This window comes from Harpia harpyja, chromosome 8 (genome assembly GCF_026419915.1).
Source record: "Harpia harpyja isolate bHarHar1 chromosome 8, bHarHar1 primary haplotype, whole genome shotgun sequence".
NCBI lineage: Eukaryota > Metazoa > Chordata > Aves > Accipitriformes > Accipitridae > Harpia > Harpia harpyja.
In genome coordinates, this window is record NC_068947.1 from 13,696,995 (window position 1) to 13,721,182 (window position 24,188).

The 24,188-nt window shown below is 42.2% G+C and overlaps 1 protein-coding gene across 1 annotated transcript in view; it reads right to left on the reverse strand.

Annotated features, from left to right (window-relative positions):
* Positions 1-2,582: 2,582 nt before the first annotated feature.
* The window catches only part of PCP4 (Purkinje cell protein 4), a 55,827-nt gene continuing 34,221 nt past the window's right edge, over positions 2,583-24,188 (reverse strand). Inside the window, exon 3 of the mRNA XM_052794874.1 lies at positions 2,583-2,937. Coding sequence (XP_052650834.1) covers positions 2,810-2,937 — 128 coding nt within the window. The 3' untranslated portion in view covers positions 2,583-2,809. The remainder of the gene's footprint in view (positions 2,938-24,188) is intronic.

Below are 24,188 nucleotides of genomic sequence, written 5' to 3' on the forward strand. Positions count from 1 at the left end.
AAAACTGCCACCTTGGATATGAACAAAGGATCAATGAAAAGCAAGACTCAGGAGCAAGAAAGCTCTCCTCTCCTGGGAACATGAACTGAATCTGTGATGCAAATACATTTTCATAAAAAGGAAATTGTCTGACAGGGGCAGCCACAATTAATCCAAATTTCATGCCAGTTCACTATTTCCTCATTATGTTTCACTGTCTATTAAGACTGTATTTGTAAGATGCACTCTGAACTTCACATTAAAGAATAGCCCTGCTGCTGAAAGAGCCATAATTCATTTACTAACAGCCCTTGTTGCTGTGCTTCAATAATGTAATCGTTTTCTCTGTGTCCCAACCATATGATTATTCCTGTTGTGTAGGAAATTTAAGTCTAAGGAATGTCAGATCAAATATAAAAGCCTAGTGCTTACCCATGGTTTTTATTCAATTAGGTAACCATTACAGAGCTCATGCTATTTCGAATGACATAATGCAGAATGCAAATGCAGTCCTTGATTACAGATATATGTTCATCTAAACAAAATGGCACCAACACAATCCAAACCCATTACAATTTTTAAATTATTATGCTAAAGCAATTATTATATGGTGAGCAGTCTCTGCGAAAGACAAGTGGGGAATCTGTGGCCTCCACAAACCACACTTGGAGCACAGCAGCAGTGGTGTTTGAGGTTTATTTGTGAAATTCCTAAATGCAGAGAAACAGTGCTGCTAAAATATGCTCCTAGAGTGAAAGCACTGAGCTGCAACTTGGAGAACTCTGACTTTGCAGGTGATGTGTGGGTAAGTCACACATAGGGCTGGGACCTGACCCAGACACAGGTGCCTAAGGCAGGGTCTGGTCAGCATTTAGATGTTTATCCCCAAACTAAGATCTAAAAAGCCCTGTCCACTCCCACCCAGTCTTGCTGCCCTTATTAAGCATCTCACACGTCGTCTCTGCACATGCCTTCTACATCGCCCACAGGCTCCATAAGGTTTCCTCTGCTCAACGTCTCTGAGGGCTCCTCCTAACCAGCACAGTTCCAAAGCTCCTATCACCCATGATCAGGTTTGGGCCTCTCAACAAATTGTTGCCCAGCACCACAAGTGCCTTAACCTGCATAAGGCTGAGGACCTTCCCTTTGCAGTCCCCCAGCCTGCCTTTCAGGCACAGCTCTGCACCCCTTCAGTATTGCTGCTATGGTGGGCTCTGATGGGAAGCAACTGCCACCAGCATGAGATCTTCCTTTCCCTCTATTCCTGCCCTTTGGTTGTAGCCTTCTGTTTACAGGAGGGGACTAATGATATATGTGTCCTTTGCCCTGGTGATCAGAATACTCCTGTGGAAGGTGGGAGAGGAAGAAATGAATCCCTCTAGGCAGAGCTGGGAATTATACCTGAATCTCTCACACCTGATGGAGTCCCAACTGCAGGCTGTTCAAAGGCAGGCAGGTTGTCCCCACTCAGCACACCTGCCTCCATCAGCCTGGAGGTGAGGCTCACGCTGCTGCCTTGGAGAACCACTGCAAACACCAGTCCTTCAGAAAACACTTCTGTCTCTGATTTCCCTAGAGACAAAGATGCCTACTGGAACCCCTAAATCTGCTGATGAAGCCAAGAGGGTGAGATTTTTTTACACTTCTCTGTGTGGTGTGTGTCCCACTTGCCCAATCTAAATAGCTCCTTTTTCTGAGTACAAGGTACTTGTTTAAACCTTTTCTGAACCTTCCTCATGCACTATATGGGCAGCAAATTCCTGATCAGGTCTGAAGTCAGGCAAGATCCTTACTTAGATCCAGCTTGAAACTGGTCTGTTACTGGTTTACAGCAGGGAGAAAATAGAAATACTTCCCAATTTAAGACAGACATTGTTGTGGCTACGTTTTGTTAATCAAAAACTGGGCTAATACAGTGAAAAAGCAAGGGGCTCATATAAAGTTGAATACAGAACAGTGCAAACAGGGACAGGGAGTCTTTTATGATTTACTCATCAAATACTGAAAATAATATGAAAAGAGGAGAGAGAGATGGCACAGAAACAGTTACTGATTACGTAGAGAGTGAAAAGCTGCATCAAAAAGAGAGTTTCGAGGGTCAGTTTCTATTTTTACAAATTAAAAAAAAATCCTACCAAAGGTTTCTGGATTTGGGTTTTGTATTTTGTGTCTGATTCCCCCCCGCCCCCATAACAGTCAATGTGGTCCAAGCTGGGTAATTCTGAACATTATCATGCAAAGAGGAAGGACAGGGACAATTTCCCCACTTAAGCCACTTTATTGGCATAATTGCAAGACAAAAATAAACTGCTCACTGCTTCCTACACCTCTTCCCCTCATGACAGCTTCTGTCTGCAAGTTTTTACTTTCAGCTCATTATGAGAAAGTAATTTTATTGCCACATTTGGCTGGCAGCTGGAATTCTCCAAATGAGGTAAGCAGGGCTGAGATGCATGCTCTCATCTCTCAGCAAAAATCTCGTAACATACGGTGCTCTTATGTCTCCAAGCTTTACGTGAAGAGGAAAACAGGCATCTGGGCTGAGTTCATTTGTAACGCTGTGGTTGCTGGATTAATATGAAAAGACAGATGAAGGCAGACACTTTAATTACTTCACCCTAACTTTTTATTACAACATCAAGTAAAATGGTGAGTTACAGAGGATAATGGGTGTGAAACATCTGGGATGAAGTCACACACAAGCTCAGGGTTTGTTATCTGCCAATGGGGTTTTAAATATTGATAATTTCTGTACATGCATCTTTATGTTACTTCTGATTTTCTTGATAATCATTTCACGATTACTTTGTTTTAAGCTCTGAGGTAGCTACTAAGACTGGGACCCCGCTTTTTTCTTCTGGAATTTTCTGAACTGGGACTGTATCGCCACAGCCGCCCGCTCTGTCTCTGGTGCGTCCATGTCTATGTCAAATTCCTCTTGAACCTTCTTCTGCCCATCTGCTCAAAGAAAACAAAACAAAACATCAGCAGTTTTTTCAAACAGTCATGATCACCGGACAGCACAGGTGAAAAAACCTGCCCCTCTCTCCTTCACAGACACAGCCGTGACAATGGGGAGCATATTCAGAAAAAAATCTGGGACCAGTTTCCGCAGACACAGCTTATCAAACCCCCAACCCCTTCCCAATGGCAGAGTGACAGCAGTTGGTAGCTAGGCACTGAGGAGTGACATCCAGCTGGTGCTCAGCAGTCACCGAGTATCACCCTGACATCTGAGCAAGTCCCCTCCTGCCCGGGGAGCTAAGCGAGAGGCAGAGGGACCCTCCTGTGCCACCCTGTGGGTAGAAGTTACTCATATCCCCTTGTTTACTCTAAAACAATGGCACCTTAAAATATTTTAAAGTAAGGATTAAGACCCTGTTCCTATCACACCTCCTGCATTAGAGGAAGAGATAATACTTCCCAAGGCAAATTTCCATCCTTTTCACTTGTTTCCTGCCTCATCCCTTTCAGCATATACCACTCTTCCCCTTTGAAACATTTATGTTTGATCTCTCTGCCACCGTGCTGCTTCCCTCACTTCTCTCCGGGCTCTGTTGTTGCCTTTCAGCCTCGATCCTTGGCTCTTTGCCTTCCTTTATTCCCAGTGCTCAGCTTTTCATTCAACTGCATTCAGCCTCCACATGGACAACCCAGCTGACTTTGCTGAATTTTGCTTCATCCACCTACGTGTTGAAAGTGCAGCCCTGGGAAAACTCCTGCCCTCATTGCGAAGATAACCCTAATCTGCCTGAACTAACAAAGTGAGAACACACATTCACTCCACTAACCTCATCATACCACTGAGTTTCTCTTCTCTATAACCTAGTTTGTTAAAACTCACTTATGTAATTGTTGTATCCCAGTCAGTCCTGCAGTGAACGTCATACCAGGAGTCTGCAGACAGCTCTACTTAAAACAGCTGTGGGAATTCACCCATTTTGAACCACTTTGCTTTGTGTTCTTGAGATTAATACCTCCTGGATGCTCATCCTCAAGTACTGTTAATGCAGATCAAGGGAAACACTTTCAATGTATTATTAAAATGAAAAGAAACTTATTCCCCACTCTCTCTCTCCTTCCCACTAGAAAGCAGGGGTGCCATTTCATGATTTTAGCACGAGTCTTGCAGTTTTTCTTGCCTTTACTTCTTGTTCTTATTTAGAACTCAATTTTTGTGTCCATTTCCCATGACCAGCATCCACTCTAAACTGGGCAAATATTTAAAGGGAAGGTTTGGGCATATTCCATACTGATTTTATTTTAACTACAATAACCAAATAAATGCACCTATGTTAACATAAAAGAAATGTTCACTTAATATTTTGTTTTACTTAGAAGAACATTTAAGAAGAAAGATGAAAATGTCAGAAGAAAGAGAAAGTCTGGAGGGGAAGAATAGCTTGAGACCTTACCAAAACTTTGATTATGCAGTATAATGAAAAGCTAGGTTATCAAAACTAAAATTTTATGGAAGAAAATGAATCATACTAACATTACGTCACACTTCCACAGCCATTAAATCCAAGAATCTGCACAGTTTGTGTAACTATTCGAGCAACACAACCACCTTAAGTACAGAAATACAATTATTGCCTTATTTTTCATGGGGAAAGGGAGGTGAAGGTCAGAAAAGACTTCCTTATGCTCACAAGTTGTTGACATAGCGACGGAGAAAACTGAACTCTCCCGTTAAAGCCATGTTATATACTGAAATTTAGAGTGGCTTGTTAAAGAAACAGAAATTCCTGTACCAGTTCCTAAACTAATAACTATAACACAACAACGCTTTGTGAAAATTACCCTATTGCCAGATACCACCTTCTCCACATTGCTGTGTACACAGCAGAGAAACGGAGATTATTTTTTAAATCAAATTTCAAAAGGAATTATCATTTTCACAGTGACTTAGTACCATTCTATTGGTATTTTGGGGCATCGATGTTGATTTGGTATTTAGAGCTTAAAGGGAACTAAGACAAGAAATCACAACATTGTATATGGAAACAAACCAAAAAATAACTTTAAATCATCCTGTAAAAGACTACAAATATTCAGTCAGAACATGTAAATATACTTTTCATTTGAAATTTTTGAGTGAAAAAAAATGAATAGCCTGATCAGCTAGCTGTAACAGCAACCACTTTTTGATATCAGTAAGAAGAAAATAAAAACTGTTTTACTTGTCCATATGTCAGAATCTCTCCTCTGTTAATAGGGTCTTATTAACTTATTCTAAAGATAAGAGTCTCACTTATGGGAAAATACACTTACTCCTTATGGAGAAATATTTTATCAAAATGTTTATACCAGTAATGTAATAAGCATTTAATCTGCTTTGAAACTGATGAGACTAGTCTTCTCATTGCTTGATGATTTTCATTTTTGTTGTAACATGCTGAATTTTAGGATCATCCCTAGCCATTTACTAGACAAAGCTATCCATCTTAAAACAAAAGTGGAGTTTATGCATCAATTTTAGCTTTTCAGTATATAAATTACTGTCCCTTGGAAACGTCAATAGGGAAAACCAGATGGATGGATGAGTAGACACAGTTGGTTTCATACCTCTTGATGAAATCTGGCTTCTACAACTCATTTCCTATTACAGCCAGGTCTTAGCAGTATGTTAACTTGCAGTAGTGACTCAGCAATCTTATGTTAAGATTTTATAGACTTAAGAAAATCCAACACTTAGTATAATTTTTCTCTAGAATTTCCAGGCCAGTTAATCTTTGCTTGATGTGAATCATCATCACTGCCTTGAAATCAATTGTACTACAAGAATTTACCATACCTGAAGATCTACAATAATTTACTGTATTTAAGATCTGACTTTCTTTTATTTTTTGACCCATTCTTGTTGAAACCAAAACCAAAACTCCTTATGAACTCTTTCTGTATTTCTCTTTTTCCCATCACTAAGGAGAAATGGCAGGATGAGAAGTTTTCAGCCATGATTTAGGCTTGTAGATTAAGAAATTAGAAGTGTTCAAAAGGGCCAAAACATTTATATGGGTAATGAAGAAATTCACTGTTAGCTTACAGATGGTATAGAAATATATGTATGATTACACATATATGCATAATGTACATTATAAAACAACATGTATATCATCTATCTATAACGTATATGACATATCTGTGTTTCCTTTCTCCCTACGCCCATCTTTCTCTTTCTGTATATATTTTTGGTATATCCACATTTGAATATACAGAGAATATATATGAATATATATAGAAATACACAGACATATTTGCCTAAAGAGTTCTAAGTCCTGCGTTACACTGAAAAGAGCTGGATGGGGTATTTCCTAGATTTTGGGAGTGGATTTTCTTGGGAGTTGTCCCCAAACCATCTTCTATTAATGACTGTCACAACACAGATACTTTAACAGATGGATTGTCAATCTGGACAGAGAATTAAGTGGTGTGCCTTCTTTGGCTTTGTCTATGCTAAGGGAAAAAGATTTTAGCTTTTACCTTGAGTTGCTTTACTAGAAGTAGCCTAATGATTTAAAATATATCTCACCCCGCTAACTACACTGTCTTTGTTTTACTGGTTAGTTAGCATTAAGAACATGAGTTCCAACCCCCCATGGCAGGGGGGGTGGAACTAGGTGATCTTTAAGGTCCCTTCCAACCCACACCATTCTATGATTCTATGAATTAAGAATTGACCCACCCAATTACAGTGAAAACGCAGCCTGTGCTTGGGACCTGCACAGACTAGAGATGACCTCACTGCACCAATACGAGTGACTGAAAGCCTTTTTGCACCCTTCCTACTATATATGCACCTACGCTATGCTAGCTTTTACCTGTCAGTAGTTGTTCATATCTCTCAAACACGCAGGCTATTAAGTTTGAATGCTGAAATTGTGAAATTTATGCAGACACCTGAAAGCAAGACCATAGAAACGTCCCTCTTTCATTCATTGTCTCCCAATCCTAGCTTTCCTTTCACAAGGGATCACTAGCTTGGAAGTGATCTGAAAATCCAGGAAATTTTCACTCTCAGCAGGCCAGAGCACAGATAAGCACTTGCACAGGCTTTACTCTTGGACTTGCTTTTTAATTCCTATTGGTGGGGGCCAACCATTCTGTCTGATAACAAGCCACCTTTTTCTAAGCTACCTTTATGTAGCAATAAAGGTAGGTCTGGATTCCCTCCCCATCCTCAGTCACATGCACACACTTTTGTTGGTATCTACACGTTCTAGACTAGGTGCAGATTTCCTCCACGAGGATATCTGAGGATCCCTGGACTACCACAGGTTCACATAAGGAAACTAGGAGGAACAAGACTGTTGTCAGCAGACTTCAATTCACAAGCTACTTGTGATTTTGAGGGATTCAGAAATCAAAAAAGGTTGATACGCACTGGCCTGTACTTTACGCTTTCTGAGGGGATTTAGTTTCATTAGCACTATAAAAAATAAAACCCCTAACCTTTCTCACTACACTCAGATATTTCAAGGCTTTTCCTGAAAGATTTCTTCATACTTAGTCCAAATTCCCACTCCTAGATAGTGACTCCCACTCGTCTTCTGAACATGCCATGACAAGCCAGGGAGTCAGCACATGTCCCTGCTGGGTTGTGATCACCACCAACAGGGGAGGTGAACAGAACAATCCCACGCCAACAGTCATAGGTTGGCCATAACAACAGTCTGGTATCTGATGAGTTTTTCAAAATCACGTGTTTAATGTGGACTGACTCTGGCCGTGTGTCAATTCAGGCAAATCTGAGTTGTAGTGGAACAAACTCCTTGGAGCACACCACCAACTGCTTGATGAGTCCCACCATCATAAGGAGCGCCCCATGTCCCACCACCAATCTGGTGCCACAGACTGCTTTGCAGGACTAAAGACCCAGACAACTTGCAGTGTGCAGATTTTACTTCAGTATATGCAATAGTCATCCCAGCAGGAGGGCCTGAAACAGCATCTAATTAGCTGTTTTCCAAATCTAACATCCTGAAAGCTCATTTCACATCATTGCAATTGAAAAAGATCTATTTATTCCATTTCCAGATGAAACATTAGAATGCTGTCTCTGTAATCTGCTACAGTGCCTCATAATCCATTGCAAACACTGGATGGATAATGAAGCTGCCTGTAACAAGGAAAACAATCAGATCTTACACACAAATCTACCCAGCAAACTCTCGAGAAATGTGGTGCAAGTGTAATTATTCACAAAAATGCCTTCAGCTATTTCCTTCATTTACTTTTCAACTATAAAGTAAAATGAATTATGACAACACTGGAAAAACAAAACACTGCTTATTCCATATGGGCTAAAAGCCTAAAGCAGTCTTTTGTGACCTTTGAACACAGGCTAAACAGACTAGTGTTCATGGAAGGGCAAAAGATGGTGGGATGGACTTGGGGGAAAAGAGGACCCACTCTTTATTCTCAGAATTTCTCCATCCTCCAGATGAAATAGAGATTACTTGTCACCTTCTGGAAAAACATGCAGCATGAAAAATTGCATGGGCTGGAGCCTCTAACTGGCATTTCACGTCTTAAGTGCTATCCTCCGCCCCTGCTCACCCAGCCCACATCCAACAGGAATTACGGGACTATACTTAAGATGGAATATACTCATAAAAATACTGCATTTTTCAGGGGCTAAACTGCAGCATTTGGAAAAAGACTAAATGAAGTGTGGGACAGAATCACAGTGCCCCATAACATGCCAGAAGTGGTATTTTGCCTAAGGCAGGATCATTACCTCCCACTGCTCAAAAGATCATTCAAGCTGTGACAATCTTTATGCTACTCTGATCCCAAGCTATTACACCAGTCTGTCCAATGAGGCAGAACAGTCCCTAATTAAAGAGGACCAAAATGGGCAGGAATCTCATGAATGTTGACATTCATGTGGAGCATTATCTTTACCTTTATGTGATGGAAAGAGTCATTTTATCTCACTAGACTCCACAAAGCGACCAGCCAGCTAGAGAAAATGTATGGGTGTTTATGTGTATGGAGGCCAGATTCAATTCCTTACAAGCACCAGTTTTGAAAGCCATGAGTTAGTGTGACCGTTCTTCCCCCTCTGTATTCAACTGAGGGGTGAGGAAGTGAAAGACAGGGTCTCATCTTCTTCTAGGGGACTCAATCTAGCCTTTTTCTTCTGTGCAAGATGAGGAAAAACAACACCATAACTGACCTTGTGACTGAAGAAAGGAGACAGTCTACTTCTCAACAATAAAAACTCTCCAGTCAGTTGCCAGGGCCACATTACCCAGCAGGCTGGCTCTGAGCCTTTGTTTTGGTCACCCTGCTGCTCCCCAGCAGACTCTCACTTCACAAGGCAGCTGAAAAGATGGCAATGTTGGGGGAGTGGACGTTGCCCAAGCCCAAGAGGAGAAAGGAACATAGTATTAGCATTAAGAAGAGAGCCTTAATCTGACCTTGTCTCCTTTTATTTATTTCCTAGCCTTTTCTTTTGCTGAATGAAATGCCAATTAGAGACCTCTCTGAGATCATCAGCTCAGCAACTACAGTTTGTTGCTCTCTGTGGTATCGGGAACAAACATCTCCCAGAGCCTTGAGCATTGCACTGGTTTTGCAGCCTCACTAGCTTAATGTATAAGGCTTGCAGCTGTGGTGTGGGGAGACAGGCTGCTGTGAGGACTTTGCCTCAGCAACCCTCCAGTGACAGGATGATCCAAAGAGAATTATTTATATAAGGAGCCTGTTATAGCACAGTGGGCTGATGAAAGCTCATTAGCACAGTACCTATGCATTTTGAGGGACAGACTCCGTGATACTGCTAGTGTGATGCAATATTCCCATTGTCTAGAATGACCTTACCACATCAGGATATTATTGGCCTTTCTGTTAGCTCTGTCTGCCTCCTGAGTTAGTGTCTAGGCACAAACCTTTCAGACATTACTTTTTTCACATGCATGTTCCTGATGTCACAACACAAAACTCTATGAAATTTTGGTCTAACTTTCCTAGACTGATGCAGTAATTTAAAGCCATTGGTTCTTGTGATACTACTGGTTAATCTCCAGTTTGGTGTTCATTTGCAAAAGACCTGAATCCCTGGCAGCCTTGTAATTTAGTTGCTTTACCAACATGCTAGCATAACGCTAATGCAGTATCAGGCCTCTGTGGAATTACCTCAGTGTGACAGTCTTGTGGCCCCATGACCTTCTCAGCCACAAGAGGCACAATCCCTTCAGTCCTCTGAACAGCAGCCATGAGACTATGCAAGACAGAAATTCTGTCTTCTTATCCACACCTGCACAATGGGGTATCATCATCTCACTGTCATATAGATAATCCAACTCAAATGTTAGCTACTTCATTTTTAAGGACAGAAATTTTCTCTAATTAGCTTAGGAATAACACAATAATTTTTCTTCCTACTCATTAAAAATGCTGCAGGGTGAGGTACTCATTTTGTGACAAGGACTATATCACTATATTTGTTATTGTTTCTTCACTCCATAATGAACTCAGACATTTCAAGGGCCACCTTCCAAAGTCAAAGGCTGCCTATTCTGAGTGTCAGTAGGTAGGCACTCGACGGTGGGGGCGGTTACAGGTTTATACAAGGGTGTTCATTTTCCACAGTCAGTTATTTGAAGGTGGTAGGCAATGGAGAAGTGTAATGTGCACACAGTAACTACCTCTGAAACTGAAGAGCAAATCCTGGAGCTCAGCAGTCTCCTGTGACTTCAAAAGCACAGTGTGAAGGGAAATAAAGGTTACCATTAGTGACCAGATTAAATGTAACAGCTATTTTTATCTGAACCACACCAACTGGCCCCTTAATATCACTCAAAGCAAGCCAGAAAAGAATTAACATCTTTCAATTCAACTGTAAATTACAATTTGGTATAAAGAAGATGACTTTATTAGGCAACCAGAATCCTTTCTTCTTCAAATTGACCTTTACTTTTGTAATGCAGTGTTGTTATCTTGAATTTGAAAAATTAGTTTTGCTGTAGAAAATAGTGGTTGTTCTTTTATGATTTTAAAAATGTTATTTCAGCATGAGGTTTTTGAAGTGTCTGATTAATCTTTTTTTTCCTATTTATACTAATGGTCAAGAGCAGCAATGCTATTTCTGACATAAGATAAACGAAGTAGCACAAGATTATGTATATTGGGGAAACATAATGAAACAGAAAGGAATAGTAATAAAATTCAGTTTACAAAAATTGTATTTTCAACTAATTCATAGCCAACTACACATGAATTGATTTTCCTCAACAGTTAATACAGACACAAATACTGTTTTTCTTTAAATACTAATATTATTTAAGCAATCATTCCTCATCTTCAAAATAATTAACATATCACAGAATTATAAAATGGCTTACAAATGCATAACCGATGCATAGATTGGTATGTAAGTGTTAATGGGGACCTACGAGGTATTCTGGAGGTATTCTGGGCATGAAACTAGAGGCCATAATTCACATCCCCACATGAAGACCAAACTTTGTGGAAGTCTAAACTAGGAACATAGCAAATTAAAATGGCCATCTTAGCTGTATAATCTCATCTCTTACTAGATAAAGCTGCATATAAGGAGTGCTAGAGTGACTGGCAAATTCAATGGAAGCCTCTGAGAGGTAAAAGAAAGTGGTGTTGGGGATCAAGTGCTGGCACAGCCAGGTCCCTCTGTCACTGCAGAATGATGCCCCACCAGCAGAGATAATACACTTAGCCCTAAGTCCTGTCCTCCAGGAGAAAGTACCATGACCTTCTTCACAAATTCAGTCCAAAGTTATGGGATTCTCTTTCTGCAGCTGCATGCAAGTGATCCCAAATCATAGGATGGTTTGGGTTGGAAGGGACCTTAAAGATCATCTAGTTCCAACCCTCCTGCCATGGGCAGGGACACTTTCCAGTAGACCGAGTTGCTCAAAGCCCCATCCAACCTGGCCTTGAACACTTCCAGGGATGGGGCATCAACAGCTTCTCCAGGCAACCTCTTCCAGTGTCTCACCACCCTCACAGTAAAGAATTTTTTCCTGATATCTAATCTAAATCTACCCTCTTTTAGTTTAAAGCCATTACCACTTGTCCTATCATTACACTCCCTGTTAAAGAGTCCCTCCCCATCTTTCCTGTAAGCCCCCTTTAAGTACTGGAAGGCCGCTATAAGATCTCCCCAGAGCCTTCTCTTCTCCACGCTAAACAGCCTCAACTCTCTCAGCCTGTCCTCATAGGGGAGGTGCTCCAGCCCTCTGATCATCTTCATGGCCTTCCTCTGGACTTGCTCCAACAGGTCCATGTCTTTCTTATGTTGGGGGCCCCAGAGCTGGACGCAGTACTCCAGGTGGGGTCTCACCAGAGCGGAGCAGAGGGGCAGAATCACCTCCCTCAACCTGCTGGTCACACTGCTTTTGGTGCAGCCCAGGATACAGTTGGCTTTCTGGGCTGCAAGTGCACATTGCCGGCTCATATTCAGTTTTTCATCCACTAATACCCCCAAAGTCCTTCTCCACAGGGCTGCTCTCAATCCACTCATCACCCAGCCTGTATTTGTGCTTGGGATTGCCCCGACCCATGTGCAGGACCTTGCACTTGGCCTTGTTGAACTTCATGAGGTTTGCACGGGCCCACCTCTCAAGCCTGTCAAGGTCCCTCTGAATGGCATCCCTTCCCTCCAGCATGTTGACTGCACCACACAGCTTGGTGTCATCCGCAAACTTGCTGAGGGTGCACTCAATCCCACTGTCCGTGTAGCTGACTGTCCTGGTTTCAGCTGGGATAGAGTTAACTGTCTTCCTAGTAGCTGGTACAGTGCTATGTTTTGAGTTCAGAGCGAAGAATGTTGATAACACTGATGTTTTCAGTTGTTGCTCAGTAGTGTTTAGACTAATGTCAAGGATTTTTCAGCTTCTCATGCTCAGCCAGTGAGAAAGCTGGAGGGGCACAAGAAGTTGGCACAGGACACAGCCAGGGCACCTGACCCAAACTGGCCAACGGTGTATTCCATACCATGTGATGTCCCATCCAGTATAGGAATGGGGAAGTGGGGGGCAGGGATTCGCCGCTCGGGGACTGGCTGGGTGTTGGTCGGCGGGTGGTGAGCAATTGCACTGCGCATCGTTTGTACATTCCAATCCTTTCATTATTGCTGTTGTCATTTTATGAGTGTTATCATTATCATTATTAGTTTCTTCTTTTCTGTTCTATTAAACCGTTCTTATCTCAACCCACGGGTTTTGCTTCTTTTCCCGATTTTCTCCCCCATCCCACTGGGTGGGGGGGAGTGAGTGAGCGGCTGCGTGGTGTTTAGTTGCTGGCTGGGGTTAAACCACGACACTGACAAAGATGTTAAACAGCGCTGGTCCCAATACTGACCCCTGAGGAACGCCACTCATTGCTGGTCTCCCCTTGCACATTGAGCCGTTGACCGCAACTCTTTGAGTGCAACCATCCAGCCAATTCCTTATCCACCGAGTGATCCATCTGTCAAATCCATGTCTCTCCAAGTTAGAGACAAGGATGTCATGCAGGACAGTGTCAAATGCTTTGCACAAGTCCAGGTAGATGACATCAGTTGCTTGTCCCTTATCCACCAAGGCTGTAACCCTGTCGTAGAAGGCCACCAAATTTGTCAGGCACAATTTGCCCTTAGTGAAGCTATGTTGGCTGTCACCAATCACTTCCTTATTTTCCATGTGCCCTAGCATAGTTTCCAGGAGGATCCACTCCATGATCTTGCCAGGCACAGAGGTGAGACTGACTGGCCTGTAGTTTCCCAGGTCTTCCTTTTTTCCCCTTTTTAATAATGGGAGTTACGTTTCCCCTTTTCCCGTCAATGGGAACTTCCCCATACTGCCACAACTTCTCAAATATGATGGAGTGTGGCTTAGCCACTTCATTGGCCAGTTCCCTCAGGACCCACAGATGCATTTCATCAGGTCCCATGGACTTGTGCACCTTCACGTTCCTTAGATGGTCTCGAATCTGATCTTCTCCTACAGTGGGCAGTTCTTCACTCTCCCAGTCCCTGCCTTTGCCTTCTGTGACTTGGGCGGTGTGGCCAGAGCACTTGCCAGTGAAGACTGAGGAAAAAAAGTCATTGAGTACCTCAGCCTTCTCCATGTCCCAGGTAAACAGGTCTCCCATTTCCTTCCAGAGGGGGCCCACGTTTTCCTCTAATCACCAACGTACCTATAGAAGCTGTTCTTGTTGCCCTTGATGTCCCTGGCCAGATTTAATTCTATCAGGGCTTTGGCTTTCCTAACCTGATCCCTGACTGCTTGGACAATTTCTTTGTATTCCTCCCAGGCTACCTGTCCTTGCTTCCACCCTCTGTAGGCTTCCTTGCTGTGTTTGAGTTTGACCAGGAGCTCTTTGTTCATCCACGCAGGCCTCCTGTTGTTTTTGCCTGACTTCCTCTTTGTTGGGACGCATTGCTCCTGAGCTTGGAAGACATGATCCTTGAATATTAACCAGCTTTCTTGGGTCTCTCTTCCCTCCAGGGCTTTATCCTGTGGTACTCTACCAAGCAGATCCCTGAAGAGGCCAAAGTCTGCTCTCCTGAAGTCCAGGGTAGCGAGCTTGCTGTGTGGCCTCCTTGCTGTCATAAGGATCTTGAACTCCACCATTTCATGGTCATTGCAGCCAAGGCTGCCCTTGAGCTTCACATTCCCCACCAGCCCCTCCTTGTTGATGAGAACAAGGTCCAGCATAGCACCAATGTCCCAGCCAAGTTTTAAATGGGAATTGTTATGATGTGTTTTTAATTTCCTGTGCAATTTCCAGTTCTCACTTCCTCTGTAAACACTATGCCTTTAACCAGCTTTGCTGTTCGACTGTGGAAAGAGCTGCATTTCAGCAGCGCGTGAAGCAAGCCGCCCTCTTGACTCACTAGTCAACTGCTTGATTAATATATGATCAGTTACTTTCCTATTATGGTAGCATTCAGGCGCTCCAAGTCATAGCTGGGAACCCTAATGTGGTTACAAATGCAGAACAACAAATTCTCCCCCCTCTGCCGCCCCTCAGTAATATGACCTTTGCAAAAGTGTCTTCAGCAATAAAGTTTAAAATAACAACAGGAGAACTTCCTCAAGGCTACCTCCTAGGCTATGGCTACACTAGCACACTACCCAAGGCCACGGTATGGCTCAGGCACCATCCACAGCTTCTCTAGAGCATGTATTAGTCAGCGCAGCCACTGGCATGGCTGGGACTGTTCCAGCTAGACCTCTGCCAGGCACTGCCTGGCTACTGTGGCCACATAGCATGGCCAGGACCCTGTCTTGCAGGCAGGGTGCATGAGAACACCCTGGGTTTTTGAGGGAAAGAGAGTTTAGCCCTATTGATTCAAGCCATGTTGCACCACTTTGCATCAAAGTCAGAGAAAAGGCTCTAGTTCACTTTATTTTCTGATAGAGAAGTAGTCCCCAGCACTTCAAAACACTTTGTAGCTCCAGACTGCTAGGGAACTGACTCAAAATGAGTTGGCACTTGCTCTTAATTGTGTGATGACCAACAGTACCTGAGAGCCCTTGCAAGGAAAATGTGAGAGGTGTTAATCTTCCAATGTGGTACTGCCTCCCTTGTGTTGTATAATGGCTTCACTTTCCAGAAATGCTTCCCCACACTTCCCCTTTGCAGCTTATAAGAGTAGTTAGGGAATAAGCTCAGAGAAATGGCAGTGATCACAATATGCCACACAGAAGTAGCAGAAAAGGGGGCTCAAATTCATGCACTGCCAAAGCGAGATGAGCTGGGGAAGACAGCATAGGTTACAGAGGAAAACCTGTCAATCAGAAAAAGGAGAGGAGTCAATCAATAGAACCGTGGTATGGAGTCAGAAAGTGTTTCTCTTCACACATAAAATGAAGAAAATGACGAGCGAGATTTTGCTCAGCTCATCTTCCAAGTGGAAAATAAGGGCAGTTTCTAGACATCATTGTATACCGGCAGATCTCTGTCAGCAACTAATGAGAGCGCTATTTTAAGTTTTCACAGTAAATTTAATAAGAACTGTTACATGAGAGCTTGGAAAGTCACAGTGAGAAGATATTCTCCTCTTGTAAAATCCATCACCAGGTTTTAATTACAAAGTATTTAACCACACACTCAGCAGTGAACAGTATAACGTATAGGAACTGAGCTTTGCCATTCAACATTACACCCTTAAGTAAAGGAGTCATTTCAGTATCTTCTATGCCTATGGTATCAAAAAATGCCTTGTAAATAAGATTATCTGTAAGAAGCATTTACTTTACTGCCTAGATTAAATGCAAGAAACAAACAACTTATGTCTAAACACTGCAACTTTTATTTGCATGAACACGGGCACTGTTCTGTGCTGGTAATAGGATAATTACTTTAGCACAATCCCACCATGAAAAAGCCAATGCTTTAATGTATCATGGTTTTTTAACATCTTGCACTACATGCCAGCTTGGGGGTGCTTGTGGAGGCAGTTGGGCCATTCTCAAAGTCTTGCAGATAGAAGTGGAGCTTATAAGGTTAAAAATGCCCAAGAAAGCATCTGGAGTCCTTTGGAGACAGAACAAAATTGTCATGGGGTACCTGATCCAGCCCACAGGCTGAGTTGAACGATTGTGGTCTAAGAGATTCTTTTTGGGAGTGTATTTGGCAAAAGAAAGTTTGTTACCCTTCCATAAAACCAAATGTATCCCATCAGTAGAGCCCCAGAGATGCAATGCATATAAAACCTAGGCTTCCGGAGTAGCTCCAAGGTAGTTCAGTCACAGTCTGAGCAAAGACTAGCATACCCTGATAGTCATCAGTTTACCAGGAGACTTGGCCTGCCAATAGATCTTACACGCTCCTGCATCAATTGGCTTTGTAACTTCCGCTCCAGCATCCACAAGTGCAACCAGATGTAGTGCTGGATTGATGCAGTCTGACCAGTAGTCTTACTGAATGTTCTGTATAGCAAAATTCTCTCAGAAAAGGTACAGAATTTTAACGTGTCTGACTTCTGAAAGCAGTTACCCAGCTGTAGTTTTCCACCATAAAGCAAAGAAATTCTATTGCAGGACGGTTCTAGGAAATTTCCACTGTTTTCTTTTGCTTGGGCTGTTATCCGAACAGAATCATGTCTCCATTGAACACAAAAAGCCACATTGTATGTTTATTTCCCCTGCAGGCTGGTTTGCTTAACTTTCTTAGGAAGAGGGTCGCTGCAGGAGAATGCACGATAGCACTGAAATAGCAGTAAGGGGGGAGACAAATGAATATCCTGTGGCAATACGGCTCTGAAAGAGGATGAGAAGGAATTATATGCTGGTGGGTGATGTCAGTGAATTCCAGGCTATCTTGCCCAACAGCCATTTGGAAAGCCATGTTACGTGTTGTGCAGAAGCTCACTAGGCCAAACATTTTAAAACTGGATTCTAGATAAAAAGCTCTGTCCAATTCCTGTGAAAAATTTGCCTAGCTTAATTTAGAATCATAGAATCATTTAGGTTGGAAAAGATCTTTAAGATCATCAAGTCCAACTGTAAAAAACCCCACACCTTGCAGGTGTTTACATTGGAGCTCATCAGCAGCTCACTTTAGAAAGAAACCAATGGAGAAAAATAGGCACTCCAAGGGTGCAATTCATCTGACCTACTTTAGGTAGACATTTTAGGATAGCATGAATCTCACCCTTGAATCCCCTTCCTATATTGGCCAGTTCTCCATTAGCTATAAAGGGAGCTCAGGGTGACTAGTTCAGACGTAGATGTTGATACTTAATCAAATGAATAACATTCCTTGAGCCTGTGTGGTGCCTGAACTACATGTTGTAGAATGTCATATGAACACACTTATCTGCTATTTCTTGTGAAATTCTTTCTCATCAAATAAATTATTTAGCCCTTACAAAAGGTACTACACCAAAACTGTAGCAGCTAAGAAACCTTATTTGCTTCAGGAAGGAAGAAAATAAAATAGAGGCATACCTTCTCACACTACTCCCATCTGTGTGCTTCCATCCCACTGCTAGCAAGGAAAGAAGAGCTCACCTTCAATAAAGGGTCAAAACCAACATTTGTTCCCTCTGCTGAGATTGTCAGTGAAGCTGCCAGTTGTGCAGCTGATCTGGATCCTCTCATGTTCCCTCAGGAGCTGACTGAACAGTCTGCATACATTTCTCTTTTTATAGATACATAGCTGAACAGACAAAAAACCTGTACCAGCACCTCTTGCTATCCTTTCATTTTATTATTTCAAGGATAGTGAATTTTTGTGCATGTATGTGTGTCTGCATGCTATGGAGTGACTATTTCCTTTTCATTTTTAAGTGTACATCAGTAAGACCTCTTATATTTCCCTAATAAGGGATGACAGTTAACACCACGACAAGCAATATCAAACGCTTCATATGAACAAGCCACCAAATGACAGTTGCTGTGAGAACTATAATTGAATTTGCAAGCTACTGCGAACACCAAATCTCTGCTCTGCTATTTAGCTAATAATGAGCCAGGTGATGGCTGCTGCCATTCTGCTGAAGAGTGGAGATGTTCAAAGGAACCTTGTTGTACCTAGCATGTGTCAAAGGCAGCCATTACTGGACTGCAGGACTGAGACTACATAGAGGAGAAGAAATAAAATGGGTGAGTCAGATGTGCTGGAGAAGACAAGTACCTTTTAAAAGGTATTCCTAGCCATGCTTCTCATTCCTGATCCAAACCGAGGAAGGCCCCCACTGTCAGGAGATTATAGTCTGTATGTAGTGCACAGAAAACCACAGTGACCACCTCCTAGTACAGTTCCCCAACATGAATCCCCTCTCCTTCCTTCCTGGGTCCTGTGCAGCACCTGTGGGTAAAGAGGAGGCATGGCTTCTGCACTGAAATCTGAGCTGATGTGCACTCAATAGAGAATTCTGATTTTACAGGACAAGTATACGCACATGTTCTTTAAATGCCAAAGCACACAAGTTACTGCTTCATCATGCCTTACTGGAAGAAATAAAAAAAACCCCCATACATCCTTTTCTTTCTTTCCCCTCCCCTACTGTAGAAACTGATGCTAAGGTTACTATGACTATTGGCTCCCAGTCAGAACGTGAGCATAGCTCTGCTCTTCCACAAATTTCCTCTCACTGAGTAATAGAAAAGACCTTAGTGACACATAGGACAATTTACTGTTTGGCATAAAGGAGTAAAAAATGGCAGTGAATAGATTCTTTAAGAGTGGGGAATGAATCCAGAAGGGCAAGGTGTCCTTCTCAGCAGCTTGTTCATTACTTATAGACAGTTACTGTGTTGTGAGGCTAAAGCCTGGAATTCTAACAAGTCAATACCAAAGCTCTGTGGGATTTCTCATCTCTGACTTTAGTGTCTGTATTTATTGAGTGAGGACTGATGGTATAGGGTAATGTAATTTTCCAAGCATTTTCAAAGTAGCAGAGATTAATGAGCAAGGTCAGGCACCAAAGGCGCTAGACAATACTTCAAACCCCACTTCTACTTTTTTTTCTTCCTTTACCCCATGTCATAAAAAAAATAAAATTCCAAGCCTTCTAGGTCCCAGGCACTGACTCAGCAACATCCTCTTTTGAACTTCATGCTGTTCCAGATAAAGAGTGGAGGGGTTGTTCTCCCATAAGAATGCAGTTATATGTTCTGACAAGCATCTGACGAGCATCTGACTGAAGTGTAGATCATTAAGGCTGGGTTGCAGTGGGCTTATTCTCAGGTGTGTAGCAAGGAGAAGCAGCAGCCACCTTTTTACAGCCTATGTATTGATTAATCACACCTACATATATCTTTTTAAAACATTGGTAAAAGCAAGCATGGTTTTCCAATAAAGTCCCAGTGAAAGGAGAAGACAGGCCCATATTCCTAGTTCTTTATGTATATCAGGAGGTTATGGAGCAGGGAAGGGAAAACGGTCTCATTATCCTGAGAGATGGTACATTTAGCAAACCCACACAGTACACTGAGGACGCAAAGAAAGGCTGTACATGCTTGAAGTGCAGTGCCAATGAAAGCGGTGGCTATGAAGTACACCAACCCACCACTCAAGTGGCCTTCCAGCCCCCAGAGCTGCAACAAATTACTTTTGTTACCTGGAGCATTCCCTGCCTCCTCCTCCTCTGGAAGGGACTGTCCTCCCTTTTTTCCCTCCCATCTTGATCCAGTAGCACCTCCTTTTGCTTGATGGTCCCACCTAACAGGGTTCACACACTGCCATCCCTGCTAAAGCACCCTTGGTGCAGCCCCATTCACCTTTACAGAGTACGTATACATAGCCTCATAATGGAGGAATAGGAGAGTGAGAGCGCACTGGTGATCTGTATGCCACATGTTCTCCTGTACGTCTTTGACTGGCTTTGTCCCCCTTGTAGATCTCTGCCCTATGCTGAAAAGACTTGCAGTGACAGTGAGACAGGGAGAAAAGGCATTAAGCTGTGCGGGGATTTTGGCAGGTGGTCACTACACATGTTCATTCATTTGCCATTTGGTTTTTTGTTTGTTTGGGGTTTTTAATTAAAAAATCAGGAGTGGTTGTTGAGCCTTTAACTCAAGCACAATTACAAAAAAACCCCACACAACTTCCAGACAATGAATTAGGAAGTGCTAGCACGGTAAACCTCAGCAAAGTGCAAGAAGAAATTCTTTGCTATAAATTTATGGTAAATGTTTTGTATCCTTGCAGATTCACAAGGTCTCCCTGAAACTCAGAAGGTGTTGAGTGGTTTGCTTTTAAATATAAAATGTTTTAAATACAAAAAAAGAAAAAAAAATTTTAAAACAAAACAAAAAAACCAGCTTTATTGATGTGAGGTTGTCTGGAAGAAAAGAAGGGTTCCTATTCATTCAATCTTTGTTTTCACCTCACTAAGTTTTCACCTGGTGCCTTTTAACAACTGCTATTTAAAAACAATTTTATCAGGAAGGGTGGGCATTGATTTAGCTAAGTGCTTCAACTGCAATTACAGAGTTATTAAACCCAGTGCCAGATACTCTAATTGACATGAAAAGCTAACTGAGGCCAGGGAATAGAGGTTTCCTCTTGCTTAAGTTGTATGTTTATTGCACACAGAAAGCTATCTTAAAAGAATATTAAGGTTGCAGAGTTGAGCATGAAAAGGTTAGTAAAAAACAAGCTACACCAATTCCTTCATGGAATTAATTCAGTTATTTTTGCAGAGACAGCTTTAATTCTGGAAAATCCTGTTTCAAATTCTTGACTTTGCAACCTTCATAGTCTTAAGAGCATGTTGTGTTTCCTAGATTTAAAGAAAAAAAAAAATCATATTCTGCTGCAACACATGGACACGCACATGGTTCCTCAGCACAACTGCTTGGAACTGTTAGATCCACCACATAGACCTCTTGTTTTAATGGGGTAACTGATAGTGGTAGTAGGCTGTTCCTCTACTTGAACCAGCAGGAAATGGGATGAGTTGCATATTTCACTGGTGGGTTTCATACAGCTGACAAGAAAGGAACAAAGAGTCTATGGAACATATGAGCTGCAGGCTCAGGGACTTCATTGCTCATTGATGCCTTCAGATGTGCTGGCCATTTCTGTTCTACCTCATCTGTACAAACTCAAGGCTAGCCCCATCTCTTCCCCAGTCTAGATACTCATCATGGTTCCTAGTAGACCTCGACAATGCTGTTTCTTTATTTGGCTAGTCCTAGTCCCCCAAACAGGCATCCCCTAATCTCAGAACTCCACCCCAGCCCCTTCCCACACTAGCTGGCTCCTGGCTTCCTCCCGTTCTTACATCCCAATTCATATCCTTCCCTCCCAGTCCCAGTTTCCATTCAAAACTGTCAGGTTTGATCAGGGTTCTCCCTAATACTCCGGGGTTCTAGTTTCCTGATGAGACTTACTGAACTCCATGATTCCATCCTTTGACCTTCCTGCTCCAGCTTCTGTGACCATGTGGTTCCAAGGAAGGAGGAACATTTCCTTCTAAGCAACTGTAGTGTTTTGGGAACACTGAAGGGGCACCACCATGCTCTTAGTTTCAGTTCCTGGCCAAAGTGCAGCTTACAGAAGCATATAGCAGCAATTAAAGAAAACTATAATTTCCTTAAGTCTTGCAAAGACAGTGTTGGTTTAGTTATTTTAGTGCTTACTATTTGGCTCAGTGATGTTGAATTTTCATTTAAAATAAATAACTGCTTCACTGAACACATGCAAATGTATGATTTGTCTTTCTAGACATTTATAACTTGGCCAATTTTGAAGATAGAAAAGTCAATCTTACGTTTCTGTTCAAAATGACAAAGGCTCAGAACAGTAAAAAAACAGGCCACTAGAAATTGTTTTTAATTGATAGACATGCTAGCATTTTGTTCAAGCCTCATTTTTGGAAACAACTGGAATGACTTTGCTGAACCCTTCCAAAATAATTCTGCTTGAGGCAAGCAATCAACATGACAAATTTCAGCCTAAGCAATTGGATTTTGACAAGGCTGTGTACAACTGAAAAGGGAGCTTTTAACCAGCAGAGTTCAGCAGCTCTGTTAATTGGCCTTGCCACCAGTCGAGATTGTAATAAACAAAATACATATATATAATATGAGTAAAAGAATGTAAACTAAATGAAGTAAAAATAAAAGTTATGGATAGCTGGGAAAATCTTTAAAAGGGGTCAAAACCAGAGTGTGAATATTCCTGTGCTGGTGTTTCGAGAGTTGCCAATGATTTCTTGAAGTTTCGGCCTCAGAAAAAAAAACAGAAAATAGTTGAGTCATTGTGCTGGTTTTGGCTGGGATAGAGTTAATTTTCTTCATAGTAGCCAGTATGGGGCTATGTTTTGGATTTGTGCTGAAAACAGTGTTGATAATTCAGGGAGGTTTTCCTTACTGCTGAGCAGTGCTTACACAGCACCAAGGCTTTTTCTGCTCCTCACCCCACCAGCGAGCAGGCTGGGGGCACAAGGAGATGAGACGGGACACAACCAGGACAGCTGACCCCAACTGACCCAAGGGATATTCCAGACCATATGATGTCATGCTCAGCATATAAAGCTGGGGGAAGAAGGAGGAAGGGGGGGGGGGGGGTGGCATTCGGAGTAATGATGCTTTGTCTTCTCAAGTAACTGTTACACATGATGGAGCCCTGCTTTCCTGGAGATGGCTGAACACCTGCCTGCTGATTGGAAGTAGTGAATGGATTCCTTATTTTGCTTTGCTTGTGTGCACAGCTTTTGCTTTACCTATTAAACTGTCTTTATCTCAGCCCACAAGTTTGCTCACTTTTACATTTCTGATTCTCTCCCCCATCCCACTGTGTGGGGCGGAGTGAGTGAGAGGCTGCGTGGTGCTTAGTTGCCGGCTGGGGTTAAACCACAGCAGTCATTTAAAATGATTACATGAAGACAAAAATTAATCAAAGCTCTCCTGTATACATTCTGTGTTTGAGGATTTCTCTAGCACTTAACTCTGCTACTCATTTAAAACTTCTCTAGAAAACTTTTCCCCCTGTATGAATTTACGCATTGACAGGCACTTTTTAAGTTCAGTTTGGATTTACAGACTTGTCAGTTTGTCAATAAAGCTGATCAGAAACAGCATCTTAGCTGACACACACGGTTGACCAACCTCAGATCGTTACTCCAGCCCACGTTTTCTAATCTATATAGATTCATTTTTCCTTCTATTTCTGAGGATTACAAGCCCCATGAGCTTACAAGGTTAGCATCTAGAAGGACTAGAAATATCATGCATTAGAAAACACAAGCTGGGTTGGTGCAATAAAGGATTTAAGTTAGGACTTAAATCCCTGACACCGCAAATGTTGGCATATAGAGAATGCACAGTATAGAGCACATCCCAGAACTAGTCCCTGTTGCCCTAAAATGCACCTCATTTTCTTCACTGCTCAAATTTTGGACTTGAATGTAAACAGAACTAATTAAATATTTTTTTCTTCTCTTTGCTCAGGAAACCCAATATTTATTCCTTCCTTCCTTCCCAAGCTAATAAGGCAGACAGAAAGAACAATTAAAAGCCTTCTCGTTTCCACTCCCACTGTTTTAAAGACTGCTTTGTCTCTTTCTTAAATGTGGTGCTCTTCTTCCAGATGTTTCTTTGCTGCCTACTCACCTTAAGCCCTTGCTTAAATCTAGTCTGGGAAACAGTAAATGTTTTGCGAGACTGGAAAGAACAGCGAGACTTTGGGTGAGGGTCAGCCATGACTCCAGATTAGAGCATTAGTCAGTAAACCTTCCTTAGTAAAGAATATACATTCACCAAAAGACCCAGACCAGAACT